The sequence below is a fragment of the Blennius ocellaris genome, assembly GCF_963422515.1.
Source record: "Blennius ocellaris genome assembly, chromosome: 4".
Taxonomy (NCBI): Eukaryota; Metazoa; Chordata; class Actinopteri; order Blenniiformes; family Blenniidae; genus Blennius; species Blennius ocellaris.
In genome coordinates this window covers 23,144,818-23,158,449 of record NC_137653.1, presented here as the reverse complement: position 1 = coordinate 23,158,449, position 13,632 = coordinate 23,144,818, and the positions used below count along the sequence as shown (strand labels likewise).

The following is a 13,632-nucleotide window of genomic DNA, read 5'->3' as shown; positions in this document are numbered from 1 at the left end:
CATTAATCCTGAACTAACTGGGTCTGTCTGACAGCAGCACGAAAGACGTCCCACCGGAAGTATTATTACACCCGTGAGGACTTACGGAGAAATATCAGCTCGTAAATGTTTGAATGTAAGTAGTTTATCTCAGCTGTTCTGTTGCTGCTTGTTCTTTTTGTGATTGCATTAGTTACAACATTTTAGACATCGTCCTCAAGGGATAGCTTAACCTCAAGTGAATCGGGTGTTCAAGCAATCGTGGGCAATTCATTTATTATTTACAAACCTTGTCGTTTACAATCAGTAGCACAGTGATGACGTTGCTTTATAAAACCAAACCAAAGAAAGCTGTGCTAAACTAAATCACCACTCCTTTTCCCCCAAATCTTTTTGACTTCTCCCATGTATAAAGTGTATTAAATATTATTTTTGAGAATAGTCAAGCCGCGACCTAGAGAACAAAAGATCAAACCACTTCATGAGAACGAGACCTGCTCAATGTACTCGGTTCAAAGATCTTTGGGGGAGTTTTTCTTCCATCCCATAACATCAGTGTTGGATTACCCACCAGCTCAGAGCCTCTCTGTCACACTTTGTCCGTGAAGTCTTTGATAAGCCCTTGTTTTTAGTTCTGGATAACACACATATGGAACGGTTTTATTGAGCATGGCATTGCATAAAACGGGATTTCCGAAAGAGGGGGCGAACAGAATGGGTATCTAATCAAGGCGGAGTCGGGACCAACACGGGCTGAGCAGTGAAGCCTGAGGGCCCGTTTACACGCCAATGATCTCAAGTGAAAATGCAAACATTTCGTGTTTTTAGGATCCGTTTACACAACAATACTCGGATGTACTGCAAACACGAATTTTTGAAAATGGCTCCCAAGATGGAACTTTTGAATAAACTCTCAGGCTTCAAAATTAATCCTTCTGGAAATGTTGATGGGCAGAAGCACTGCTACTGTGAATGCGCAGCACAGCTGTCGTAAGTAGTTCTTCTGGATTTGCACAAATAGACTCCCAGTCCACGTTCTCCTGAAACTTGGTAGTTTTACAGTTGAGTCACCTGTAATAGTAATCCAAATTAGTTATCTGGCTATATGAATGTCTGTAAATGTTTATACCATATTGCCCTCTGCATTGATGTGTGGTTTCTTTAGAAAAACCACCAACAGCGCTCACTAGTGGCCAATTTGCTAACAACTTAGTTTTCAGGGTTTCTGCCATTGCAATGGAAATGGAAAAACAAGGAGTTTTCACTTGAAACCGAGCCTGATTCTTTTCCATCGTGCTCGCTGGAGTTTCATTTACAATTCAAATAAGTTCAACGCTATCGGAGCCTCCTGCTGGGTTTGAATGGGCGCTGCGCTCTGGGTGTGGAAGAGGTAAAACGGTATACTATTATTTGCAAGAGGCAGTGCAGTGAGAGGTCTGTGCTCAAACACAAGTCCCACAGTGGAGCTTTGAATATCCATTTCCTTTCTGCATCCTGTGATTTGTGTTGAGTCTTCACAAACTTCAGCATTTATCTCCCCCTTTCTCAAAGTGGGGTGCCACGAGGAACGTCCCACTTGCATTTACTTCCGCTCTGAATGCTCGAAGCTGCCGAGGGGCAAATAAAGAGGATTTATGTACACATATTGTCACATATGACAAACCTATAGCTCTTCTAAGCATCTCCATTATAACAAAGTATTATTGTAGAGCGTTGATGTTAAGCTCCAGAAGGAATGTTGTTGTACATGTTTTTGATGCTGCCCTGCTTTAACACACCGACAATGGCGTTTAGAGGAACTGGAAAATGCAACTTTTTTAAAAAACCCGCTCCCAAGGTGAAATTTTTGAAAAACGCTTCCATGGAAACGGGCGATAAAGCAACTTTTTGGAAACATTTCGACTCTGTGTAGGAGGAAAATTAAACTTTTCTCAAATGCTGCTCCTGCACATGTGAAATACGGCCATGGTAAATATTTCTTCTGCACACGTGCAAATAGATGGACGATAACAACAATGACAGGTTCCAGTCACTTTCAAAGTAAGTCAGAACAACCACTCTTTGCAAAAGCTTGTGTAATTGAAGAGGACCTAACTGCAAGCATGAGTGAAATGAAAAATGAAATTGGGGATCCCTTTATTATAAAAGACCTGTATGTTGCAGATCTTGAGAAACCTTGGCTGGTTGTAACAAAAGAATATCACTCATTGATCCTCCATTTGGGCAATAATGTACCATGGGTTGGGCATCTGGTACAAGTGAAAAACTATAACCCTAACCCTCACTGCTCAGTAGAGTTGTTCTCTAGGGTTGGCATTCCCTAAAAAATCCTAAGATTCAAATTTCATGTCACCCTGATGAAATTGCTCTCCTCGAGGCTTGGGTGTGAAAGGCATGAGGACGACACCATATCACCCTGAAACTGATGGCCTTGTTGAACGGTACCCTAAAACAAATGTCGAGGACATTTGCGGCTGAAACTGGCAAGTTAAAGATAAATATAAGAACAATGGTTGCCTTTTCGTTTGTTCGCATAGACAGAGGTGCCACAGGCTTCAAACTGTTTTTTCTCCTGTGGACTTGCTGTATGGCAGACTGGCTCAAACCAAACCAAACAGCTCTGGTATGGGAATAGTATCGGTATCGCCAGATATCCAAATTCACTGAACACAAAATGTCTGCATGTATTGTATTGTACGCTTTTCTCTTGTGCTACCCTCCTTATTATATTGCTCAGAATTATGGGGAAATGCTTGTAAAACATACCTAGACCCAATCATTAAACTATAAAAAAAAGAGCAATTAGAATAATAAATAATGCTGGATTCTGGGAATTGACAAATCAACTCTTTATAAGATCCAAACAAATAAAATGTATGGATTTAGTTCAGTTAAAATTGCTGGAAATTATGTTTCGTGCTGTGAATGTGAACCTTCCCATGAGCATCCAATCCTTCTTCAAATTATGAAGAGGACGTTATAATTTAAGAGGTTTGCTTAAATTATGGAATGATCTTAGTGATCAATTTAAGTTAATCCATTCTATGTTAAAATTTGAAAATTCTCTCAAATGTGACATGATTAATATATATCGGTTGCATGAATAATCTGTGCAGTATGTTTTCTTAATTGCAAAAACATTTACAAATGGTTATAGAGGAATGTGAGCATTGTTGTTGAGTTGATACGATGTCCAGGGTGGGCTGGAAAATAAAGCATTGCTTCTGCCCAGACCCTTTTTTGGGTTGTGTTGTTGAAGGGAATATGTAATTGTTGAATGTGTTGAATGTAAACAACCAACATAAAACTTCATTTCAGGTATCGGATCAGATTGGAAGTGAAAAAGCGTGGATTGGTGCATCCCTACTTCAATGATACTTTTTCAATTTTTACTGGTACTTTTCATATACTTTTCTGTTAGTACTGCCACTTTAATTATACCTTATTATTAATACTGCTACTTAGTGGCGGGTGGTGATACATTTCTCAGGTGGGGCTATTCATTATTATTCAATTTCAGTCTGTGTTAACTTCATTTAAATAAAGTGCGTTTATAAACCACATTACAACAATCTTGCCTTTTTTAGATCGAGAGGCCTCCAGTGATGAAACATTATAGTTATTTTAATCAGCTCATGAATATAGAGCACTTATTAAGACTCTTTTTTTTAAACATACTTGTAAACAAATACAAGCAGCCGCTTCATTAGTCCCTTTTAGAAAATGAATGTGTTTTGGTGCTGGTTTACTGGAAATGACAGTTCGGCTGAGTTTAGGAAAAAACTAAAGATACATCAGGCATCTTTTGTCACCATATAACAAGAGCAAAATGAACAGAAAGCATCAGCAACGGCTGGATAGAGCACATCTTGGCAAGTGGGACGACCAAAGGGCCATTTTTCCACCTTTAACAGTTATATTATGGAAGCTAAATGTTAGCCAACCACCATGAGCCCTCTGCCCTCAGCAGGGTTAGCATGGGGTCTGCTGTGCTGTCTGCGGGGGCTGGCCATCTGGTTCAAGTGCCAACCATTAATTGGAAACTGATAAATCATAATAGAAAGAAACAAGATAAAACAGTGAAATACTCAATATTATACAGGCCCACAAGCAATGATAATAAAAAACAAAAATATGTGATGTGGAATTTCTTGTTGGACCCCCCCCCAATAAAGATTTGTTTAGCCAGCCTGACTGTGAGGATTCATTCCAGCAGTTAAAATGCAACTGTGTCGAGATCCGACTTCACCACACAATTTCTGGTACAGGTGGATGCTTCTGGTGGTGGATGAGGAGCAGTGCTGGCCCAAGGAGAACCTGGATTTTTCCCATGGATGTTTTTTTTGGATGACAATCAGAGAAATAAAAGTGGATAGTGCAGCTCTCTTCTGCCCTGACCTTTCTGTCCTCCTGAAGACCCTCGGTCCCCACCAGCTCCCCCCTGAGCGCTGCTCTGTGTGGCTGCTCCCGATGGGTCATTCAGTCAAAATTACATTATTATTATGATTATGATTATTATTGTTATTGTTGTTGTTATTATTATTATATTACTACTACTACTACCACCACTACAGCTACTGCTACTACTACTAGTAGTACTTTTCCCATGTCAGCTCTTGATGATGTTGCCTTTTTCTGATGAGTTAACCTTCATACTGAGTTTTATCTATTCATTGGTCACAATGCTATGCAGAGTTATTATTATTATTAATATTGTTTTGTATGGAACTGATCATGCTATTGCTAAATATCAGATTTTCTATAGTAAGTTAAATGTTTTTTCTATAAACTTGAAAAAGAAGTCTGATGATATTAAACACAAACATTTTGACAGAAAGTCGCAAACAATGTTTGAATACCGCGTGCGCCTTGTTTAGGTTGGTTACGGTAGGAATTCTTCCACACTTCAGTCTCCGGGAATGTTGCATTCGTGGACTGTTCAAAGTGTGGGTTTTATCCTATGATGTCACGTAAACGGAGTTTTTAATACATTTAAAGTGTCGGGATCTTTTTTAGAGAGAAATGTGACACATATAGCGTCTCGAAATGTACTAAAGTTAAGGAAAAATAAACTTATAAGAATTTAAAGTTTGTGAAATATTTGCAATCAACTTTTTACTTTCTGAAGTTGAACTTGTATATCATAAACGGTTTTAAATAGACGTCATAAGTAAAATCTATAGGTTTATGAAGTAAAATGGCATGAAAAGGGTGTTTTTGCGTGAGTAAACAACTCTTTTTAAAGTTTGAAACTTTGGTGAATTTAAGTTTCGAGGCGTCCCTGAAGGCACCAGAAGTCTCGGTCAATTAGTAGAGTTTAGACTGTGAGGAGAGGCTGCAGTCGGTCCGTGCGGTGCGCTCCTCCAATGAGTCGGACGTGCGGGGGTGGGGAGTCCACGCAAGTTTGAAACTTGAATTTTCGGGGTGGTGGGGGGGGGAGATAAAAAAAAAAAAAAAAAAGACAATGGGATTCGAGCTGGACCGCTTCAAGGGGACCGTGGACCCGGATTTCAAATGCAACTTGTGCAATAAAGTCCTGGAGGACCCGCTCACCACCCCGTGCGGACACGTCTTCTGCTCCGGCTGCGTGCTGCCCTGGGTCGTCCAGCAGAGCAGCTGCCCCGTCAAATGTCAGCGGATCTCCGCCAAGGAGCTCAACCACGTCCTGCCCCTCAAGAACCTCATCCTGAAGCTGGAGATCAAATGTGACAACCACGCCAGGGGCTGCGATGCCGTGGTGAGGCTGCAGCGGCTGGCCGAGCACGCCGAGATGTGTGACTTCTCCCCGGCCAAGTGCCGCAACCCGGGCTGCGACGACGTGCTCAACCTGCGGGACGTGGACGCGCACATGCGGGAGACGTGCGAGCACCGGCCGGCGGGGATGTGCGCCGGCGGCTGCGGGCTGACGCTCACGCACCGCGAGCAGAAGTTAAAGAGCCACTGCTGCGTGCGCGCGCTGAAGGCGCACAACGGCGCGTTGCGCTGCAAAGTGCTGCTGCTGGACCGGGAGCTCAAGAAGCAGACCATCCGGGCCAACAAGCGCGAGAAGGCGCTGCTGGCGCAGCTGTCCGCAGTGCACGGGGAGCTGCAGATGACCGCGCTCAAGTACCAGAAAAAATTCACCGAGTACAGTGAGAGGATCGACTCCCTCACCAGGACCGTGGCGTTCTCCTGCAAGGTGAGGAGCGCACGGGAAGGGAGAGCGCGCGCGCGCGCCTGTCGTCCCGGTGCAAAACTCCACGCAAACTCCTTCACACTCGCGTCAGTCCTGCTTGGTTGGAATCATCCATTTCAATCACGATGGATTGACATGACTGTGAATCTATCCAAAGTGATTAACGCTCATTCCGATCCCGCATGTCCTGACCTCCCGTTGCACAAACTTTACAAGCTGTGAAGAAAAGTTGTTTGCTCACTGACTCGTTTTATTGGGGCCTCCATGTGGGTTCGACACTATGAAAGCCCCTGTTTAAACTCCATACAAACTCCATCACACTCATTTTTGTCTTTGTTTTTTTTTACGACAGAACATTGCGGGATTGAAATGAGAGTGATCGCTGAAATCTGTGATCAGTTTGTACAAACCAACTGTGTAGAAAGTTTATAAACACTAAAAAGTATCTTCACTCATTTATTGGGATCTCCGTGTGGGTTTGACACTTTTAAAAACTTAAAAACACAAGTTTTCCTTTTGCTTCCTGGGAGTTGAGTCCCTTGGTTCTGTCTGCTGCGAGACGTAGATGTCAGCTGTGCCTGTGGCCAGCTGGCAGTCAATGGGGGGAGGGCCAAATATTTACTGCAGTTCTGTACACAACAAGAGCCAGGTTCCCACTTTATATTGCCTCCTCACAGCATGCTGGTCTGAGGCTTTCTATCATCGGATGCCCCCCACCCCCACCCCCCCAGACAAACATTTTAAATTAGAGCTGCAGGAGAGTCTGCAAGATCCTCAACAAGAAGAAGAAATCTCCTTTTTTTTTTTTTTTCTCCCTGTGATGAACTATTCCTGCTACATCATGACAGTGTTCCTAAATCAATGGGCAAATACAAGTCCTCCTTTGTGGGGTGGGCGGTTGGGAGGAAGTGTGTGTGCACACTTGTGGTGTGGTAACATCCAGAAACACCAGCCTCCTCCCCTCCTGGGGTGAGGATATTTTACGGTCCGAAATCTAAAAGCTAATGGGCAATAATCCACATCATAAAGGATGCAGGAGTTCATAAGTCAGTTAATGAATTGAATTAGTGAGGCTGAGCTGCTGCTGCTGCTGCTGCTGCTGCTGCTGCCATCATCAGAGTGGAGTGGTCACATTGTGGTTGGTTAGAAAGTATGTGGAAGAAGAAGAAGAAGAAGGGGAGGATGGAGAAATGTGGATGAATGAGAACTTTCTCCTTTAATCTTCCTCCAAAAGCCGCTCTTTACTAAATCATTTTGCGCTGCTTTCAGACTTTGCTTCCCCCGCCCCTCCTCTCCGTCTTCTTCAGGCTCAGTTCCCGGCAGAATCCGTTCCGCCGGACTGGAGAATTGTGCATCAAAAAGCACTAATGTGGGGAAAAAATTGTGAAATGGCTCGCGCTGGTAGAGAAGAAGTTTCCCGCAACGAGTTATCACAGTTGAGTTGACAGTGCAACGACGGAGATACACTGTACATGGAGTGTATTAGTCCCCACATGCGTCTGCTGATGCAAACAGGAGGATTAAAACTCTGGGCTCCTGTGCTTTGAATAGACATAAAAAGGCCTGAGAATTGTCTTGAAAATCATTTCACGCAAGAGAAAAGAGGCGGCCATGTAGAGGAGGAACAGCTCAGTGGATGATGATAATGATGATGGTGATGATGATGTGGCTTGTAAGAATGTGAATGATGTTTTTCAGTGGAGGCAGTCGAGTAGTGAGCAGGACTGGTGGCCAGAAAAACCTCATGACAGACATCAGGACAATTTAAGGTGGACAGCGTCATGACATAATTCAGACCCCCCCCCCCCATTTACGCAACGTTTTCAAGTGAGAACGGAAAACTCCCGTTGTGTTTTGGGAGCCTGTTTACACAGTGATGGTGCTCAATGTTTTGAAAGCGGCTCCCAAGGTGGAACATTTTGAAAGCGCGACATCTTCATCTCCATGTAAATGTGTGAAAACGCAACTTTTGTGAAATGCTGCTACTGCACATGTACACCACGGCTGTGTTGTAGAGTGCTTCTGCACATGGATGTAGATGGATAATAACTATGTAAATCAGGCTAAATTGCAATACTGTGAGCAAACCAATATATTTTGACATAGAAATTCATGACGGTGCATTCAGTACAGTGCAATCTGGCTTTTTATTCCAGTCTCCTTCAGGTTTTTATGGTTTAATCAGAAGGGAAACTGGTTTTCACCCAGGAAACACTAAAGTGGTTTCACCATTTAAGTGACACTACTGTAATTCATAATCATTTATTAGTTCGGAAGACAATGTCAGTGACACAAGAAGTCCAGCAAATCTGTCTTTGTCAAAGTTATAGCAGAGTTTGCATTAAAAACAAATTTTCGATGACGTCCTCGGTTGATGACTACATTATTATTTATATTCTACACACCTTTCATAGCAAGATATTAGTGCATCGAACCGGAATTTTCAGAAACAATGGGCCAATACTTCTGTGGTTTTGGCTACATTATTTCACTACTTTCAAAATACATAGATTAACTATCTGGACCCAGGGACTGGACCACAGTTTTCCATTCCTATGAGCCAATATGCCATGTTTCATCACTCCACAGCTAGGAGAGATCCTGAATTACATGACAAAAAAAAATGACATACTCTTTGGTTTTCCACATGATGAAATGCCTGTCAGATGGTTTCTCGAAGGCTTTCTACACGGGGGAACCATCTCTCACCTTAGACAATAAATTCCATTGTGATCGGCAGAAATGGGCCACGAACCTTGCAAACAATCAAGAAAAGGTTGCCCAAAAATCCTTGCAGAGGTCCTCAAGGGTTAAAGCCTTGGCAGTGACCCAGCTGTCATGTTCCCGCAGACCTGGAACAACTAAAAGGAGTGCGTCTGTTACGAGCTGTGTGCCACAATTCCAGACGTCATTGGCGAGAAGGCTCTAATGCAGAGTTGTTGTGACATATCAGCTCCTCAGGTCACTGTCAGAGAGTAAACACAGGCCCGTCACTCTGCGTGATGTTTGACGGGTAACCCACTCCGTTCCGTTTCAGTCTCTCTTCAACTTTGGCTTCCAAAGCCAGATGGAAGGTCTGACCGTTTTTGTTTAAAAAAAAAAAGAAGACCGCACCGGCGAGGGAGATCGAGAAGACACAAGCATGTGGAAGAACTGACTGTAGTTTCCAATAATAGCCCGTAATGCTAAACTGCTTCGGTGAGACAGGAAGAGCAATAAAACAAAGCCCAAACACTAAGACGCTCAGACGCGAGTCTCTCTGCTTCACTTCAGGGCTGCTGGAAGCGCTGTCACTGGTTTCTTCCTGCCTTATATTGAACTCCCTCCTTGGCTGTTGGGGATGATGGCTTTTGCTCTTTAAAACTGTCAAGAAGTTCATCTGATTGTGATGACCGAGCCCTCTACTGGTAGAAGCGAAGAGTGCTTTATATTGTGACATACACTCGCATCATAATAAAGCTAATTCACATGCAACAATGTCATTTGGACGTGGCGGCTCGTGTTTTTATAACACGACCATGAAGTCCCTTAGCCCCCGTTAACGCCTCGATTTTGCATTTTCGTTTCAGAAAAGTTGAGCATTGACACAACAATGTTTTGAAAACGATGTCCGTTTACATGGCAACGGCAGAAACGCTGAAAGCAACGTATTTTTTAATACATTTTAAACAATGCGCTATAAACTTTGACAATGGGTGAACATGGACATTTGTATGGACAGACGACCAAGTTGTAGTGTTATTCCGGTGACTCTCAACTATAAAACTACAAAGTCCCAGGAGAACATGGACTGGGAGTCTCTGAAGGCTGCCATTGTTGTTATTGTCCATCTACTTGTGCATTTGCCAAAGAACTATTGTCATTGTCATGAAAATGGAAATTCAAAATGCAAAGTAAGTTTTCCGTTTGACCCCGTTTCCATGGACACGGAGTCAAAGCCTTTTCAAAAAGAAAATTCTTTCCGTTTTCAGAAAGAAGTTTTCAGTGGCTCCAACCGCCATTGTTGTGTAAACACCCCGCGTAACAGAATTAAAAATGTGCGTTTTCACTTGAGAACGTTGTCGTGTATACAGGGCTTGAGAATAACCGTTTTATTGGGTAATGAATGGAAACGGGTTGGTTCGCTTTCACCACTCACAAATGTTTCATAATTACAAATCTACACCACAACTGTGGTCAGAAATGCCCCAAATTTCTGCATTCAGGATTCTGGATCACATGCCTGTAAGTTTCTAAATTGATATTTTCCTCTTTCTTTTTTTTTTTTTTTGCTGTGCTTTACAAAACCTCCTCTATATTTAGACGCACTGTGTTCTGAGGTAAACGGCTCCATGCAGGGCAGGATCGGAAAGTGTGACGGCCGCTGAGGTAAAGGCTCACCGCGAGGTTGCCAAGTCGCCAGCAGCGAGCTGAAGGTTTCCTTCCCTTCCCTCGCTAACAAACTGCTCCACTCATTCCCCTATTAAACTTAAACGTTTGTTTACCCGACACGGTTCCCAAATGATTGCGCGATCATGATGTTTTCGCACATTTGCTGGTGAGGACAGTTTCTTTTTTTTCTTCTTTTTTTTAATCACCCAGGCACACCTGATGCATTAGTAAATGCAAAGCCTCCTGAAGAGATTTACTTCATTTCTTAGGGATTAGAGCCTCGCCAGAGTGTTCGCAGATGTGGATGCTTCCTAATTACTTGGAGTTCATTTTAATGGCTCTCGCAGATGAAGCTGGAAGGCACGGTTCTCTTCAAAAACCCATCCAATTTGTTCAGAGGCCTGGTTACGCAGGTGACGTGTACCCCAGACCTCTTTGCTTTAACAGTTTTTGTTGAATATAACTAATGCCCAACTGTCGTCTTGTTGACAGTGACGGCTGTAGTCGCTATAATTCGAAGGCATGTGGCGCTAATGCTGCCGTGACACAGTGCAGGAGCGCACATTCCCTCAGGACCTGACGCACACACACACGATGGTCCCCTTGTCCGACAAGCCAGCCGGGACACTGTAAAGTGCCAATAATATCTGCATTATATTTAGGCCGGAGTGGCAGCTGAAATGATGTTACCTCATAACTCTTCTCTAAGTCCACGCTTTGAAAGACCAGATTAAGGGCTGAGTCGGCGAGTTGCTCGCAGGGTTTGCATGTCATGATGACTCTGAGTGAGAAATCCTCCAGTGTATTAATTTACATAGGACAACAGTTAGTAAGAGGGAAAGGGGTTTTGCGGCCTTGTGTTTCGAACCGGCTGTTTCAGCTGCTGGGCTGGCTAAAGTGTTGAAGCATTTCTTCAAATCCAGTATAAAGTGCAGATGTGGACAGTGGCCCTCCACCCGCAGGTTTGGAAACCACTTGTGGCGACCAAAGAGAGGGGGTGGAAACTGTCTCTTCTCGGGCCCCCTTCACACAACAATGTTTCAAGTGGAAATGCATCGTTTTGGTTTCAGAAAAGTTTCATGTTTACACAGCAACGTTTAGGAAACAATGTCCATTCACATGGAAATGGCACTGAAAACAATGTTGGGCCACGAATACATGTTGTTTGTTTTTGTGCTAAAACCGCACACACGTGTGCAGAGAACAATATGTAGCATCATGAAATGAACAAAAGACAAAGATCACTACTGCATAATATATCACCAATTACTCGCAATGTCAGGATCAACCAGATATTGTACAAGAGTGACTCAACTTGAATTGTTTCCATGCACAGTGACTTTATGCTCAAATACAAGTACAAAATGACAAAATATAGCAATTAATCACAAAAATGTTATGATTACTAATTACTTCACACCATATCACACTTGACTTAAGTCAACAAATTGATTGTACCTGATGATGTAATTATAGTTCTTATTATCTATTGTTTACATTTAATGTTGTTCACTGTCAAACATGCTTTCCCAGAAAGTAACCACACTGTCAAACTGTTTGAACCTCTTGATTACCAGATTCATTTGGTTACTTCCTGTGTAACTCAGTGTAACTTTATCTGCCTACTTTGAGAAAAACTCATGTCATGTAGCTGTTAAACACGCCTGCTGTAAATTAGAGGTTTTCTGCCCATTTGCCACATTTTTTTTCTTTTTTTTGGGCAACCACTTGGCAGGAATTCAGCATTCAATTAGTGCCACTCACCATCCTTTCCCCCTTAACAATGCTAAGGGAAAGTGCAGTATCCATTCAATCATTAAAATATGATTGGCTTGCTCAGCAGAGTATGTAGTTGGGCTTTACTTTTACACTCCAAAAGTTTGATTGACAAAAAAGTTGTGGGGTTGAAATATGCCTCCCCTGTGAAATCACAGAATTTTTATCAGTTGATTTGAATGTATTGCCCTTGCTTTAATATTTAAAACTTGAATGCACACAATGCATAGGAACATAATTGATTGCCGTTCAGACAGTCTGTTGCTAAATCTACAGTTTAGTGTATGTTGATATCATGAGATCCAAAAATGTGCAAAGTTTCTGGCAATGCGACTTGTATTGGGTACAAAGTCTCTGATGTGGAAAACTGGGCGTATGGAAAAAGTCCCAGTGCTTTACAAAACTTACATATACATGCAGTGACAATATGATGAAAATATAGCTGAAAGCGAACCAGACAACACTGGTAATGGAGCAGATTCAGAGCTTTCAGGCCATCTGATAGCATGGGCTTGAGTGAATAATAAATCTGTATCTGTATTTCTGCTGAACGTGAAGAATACGAGTGTTTCCCATCTCTGTTGCTATTCGCATGATTTTATATGTGATCCAATGTGAGGACCTCCAAAATCAAAAAGGGATTATAAGACCATTTTTGGCGAGCCATAACTTGGCGAACGTGCAGCTGTGGGACAACTATTTTGGAAGTTGAAGACATTTAATAGTGTGGAGCAGACCCTGGAAATGTCAAGCATCCAGCACAGACAGGATAGAAGTGATGACTTATGGAACTCATTGCATTTTTCAGTTACACCCTTTTTTTTCCCCCCCTTGTATTTTTGCAGGCCGTGACCTCTTTTTAAAGCCTTCTCATCATAGGAACTAATAAAAGCCACACTAAGTGTTGAGGAAACAAACGTTAGTCAGTGTGAAGTACATGCATGTCCAATTTCACTCGGAACGCCGTGTTTGCGCTCCTCTGCTCAGAAGCTTGCTGATCATTTCTCCTCTCCTGTCACTCTCACCTGGAGCTTGTAATGGATTGCTATGAATAACCTCCTGCCATCTCTCTCTCTCTCTCTTCGCATGTCTTTCTTCTGTCTTTCTGTCTGTAGGAAGGCGAAACTAAAAGCGTGACCGTTGTCCTTCTCCGTGAGGGCGGATCTCTGGGTTTTAACATCATAGGAGGAAGGCCATGCGCGGTAGGTTGAAAGCGGAGTGCCTCCAAAGTATTAAATCCCCTTTTCCCAACCACCCACCCACCTCTCTTTCTCTCTTCTTCTCTTCCTCCCCCTCTCTCCGGTGATCAACAAAGTGTCGTATGGCAACCC

The 13,632-nt window shown here is 42.8% G+C and overlaps 1 protein-coding gene across 2 annotated transcripts in view; it reads left to right on the top strand.

Annotated features, from left to right (window-relative positions):
- Positions 1 to 5,324: 5,324 nt before the first annotated feature.
- The window catches only part of pdzrn3b (PDZ domain containing RING finger 3b), a 125,512-nt gene continuing 117,204 nt past the window's right edge, over positions 5,325 to 13,632 (top strand). The window contains exons 1-2 of one of the 2 annotated variants that reach the window (XM_080495214.1): positions 5,325 to 6,157; positions 13,417 to 13,503. In XM_080495214.1, coding sequence (XP_080351340.1) covers positions 5,444 to 6,157; positions 13,417 to 13,503 — 801 coding nt within the window. In that variant the 5' untranslated portion in view covers positions 5,325 to 5,443. The remainder of the gene's footprint in view (positions 6,158 to 13,416; positions 13,504 to 13,632) is intronic. The other variant, XM_080495215.1, reaches the window with a different exon arrangement.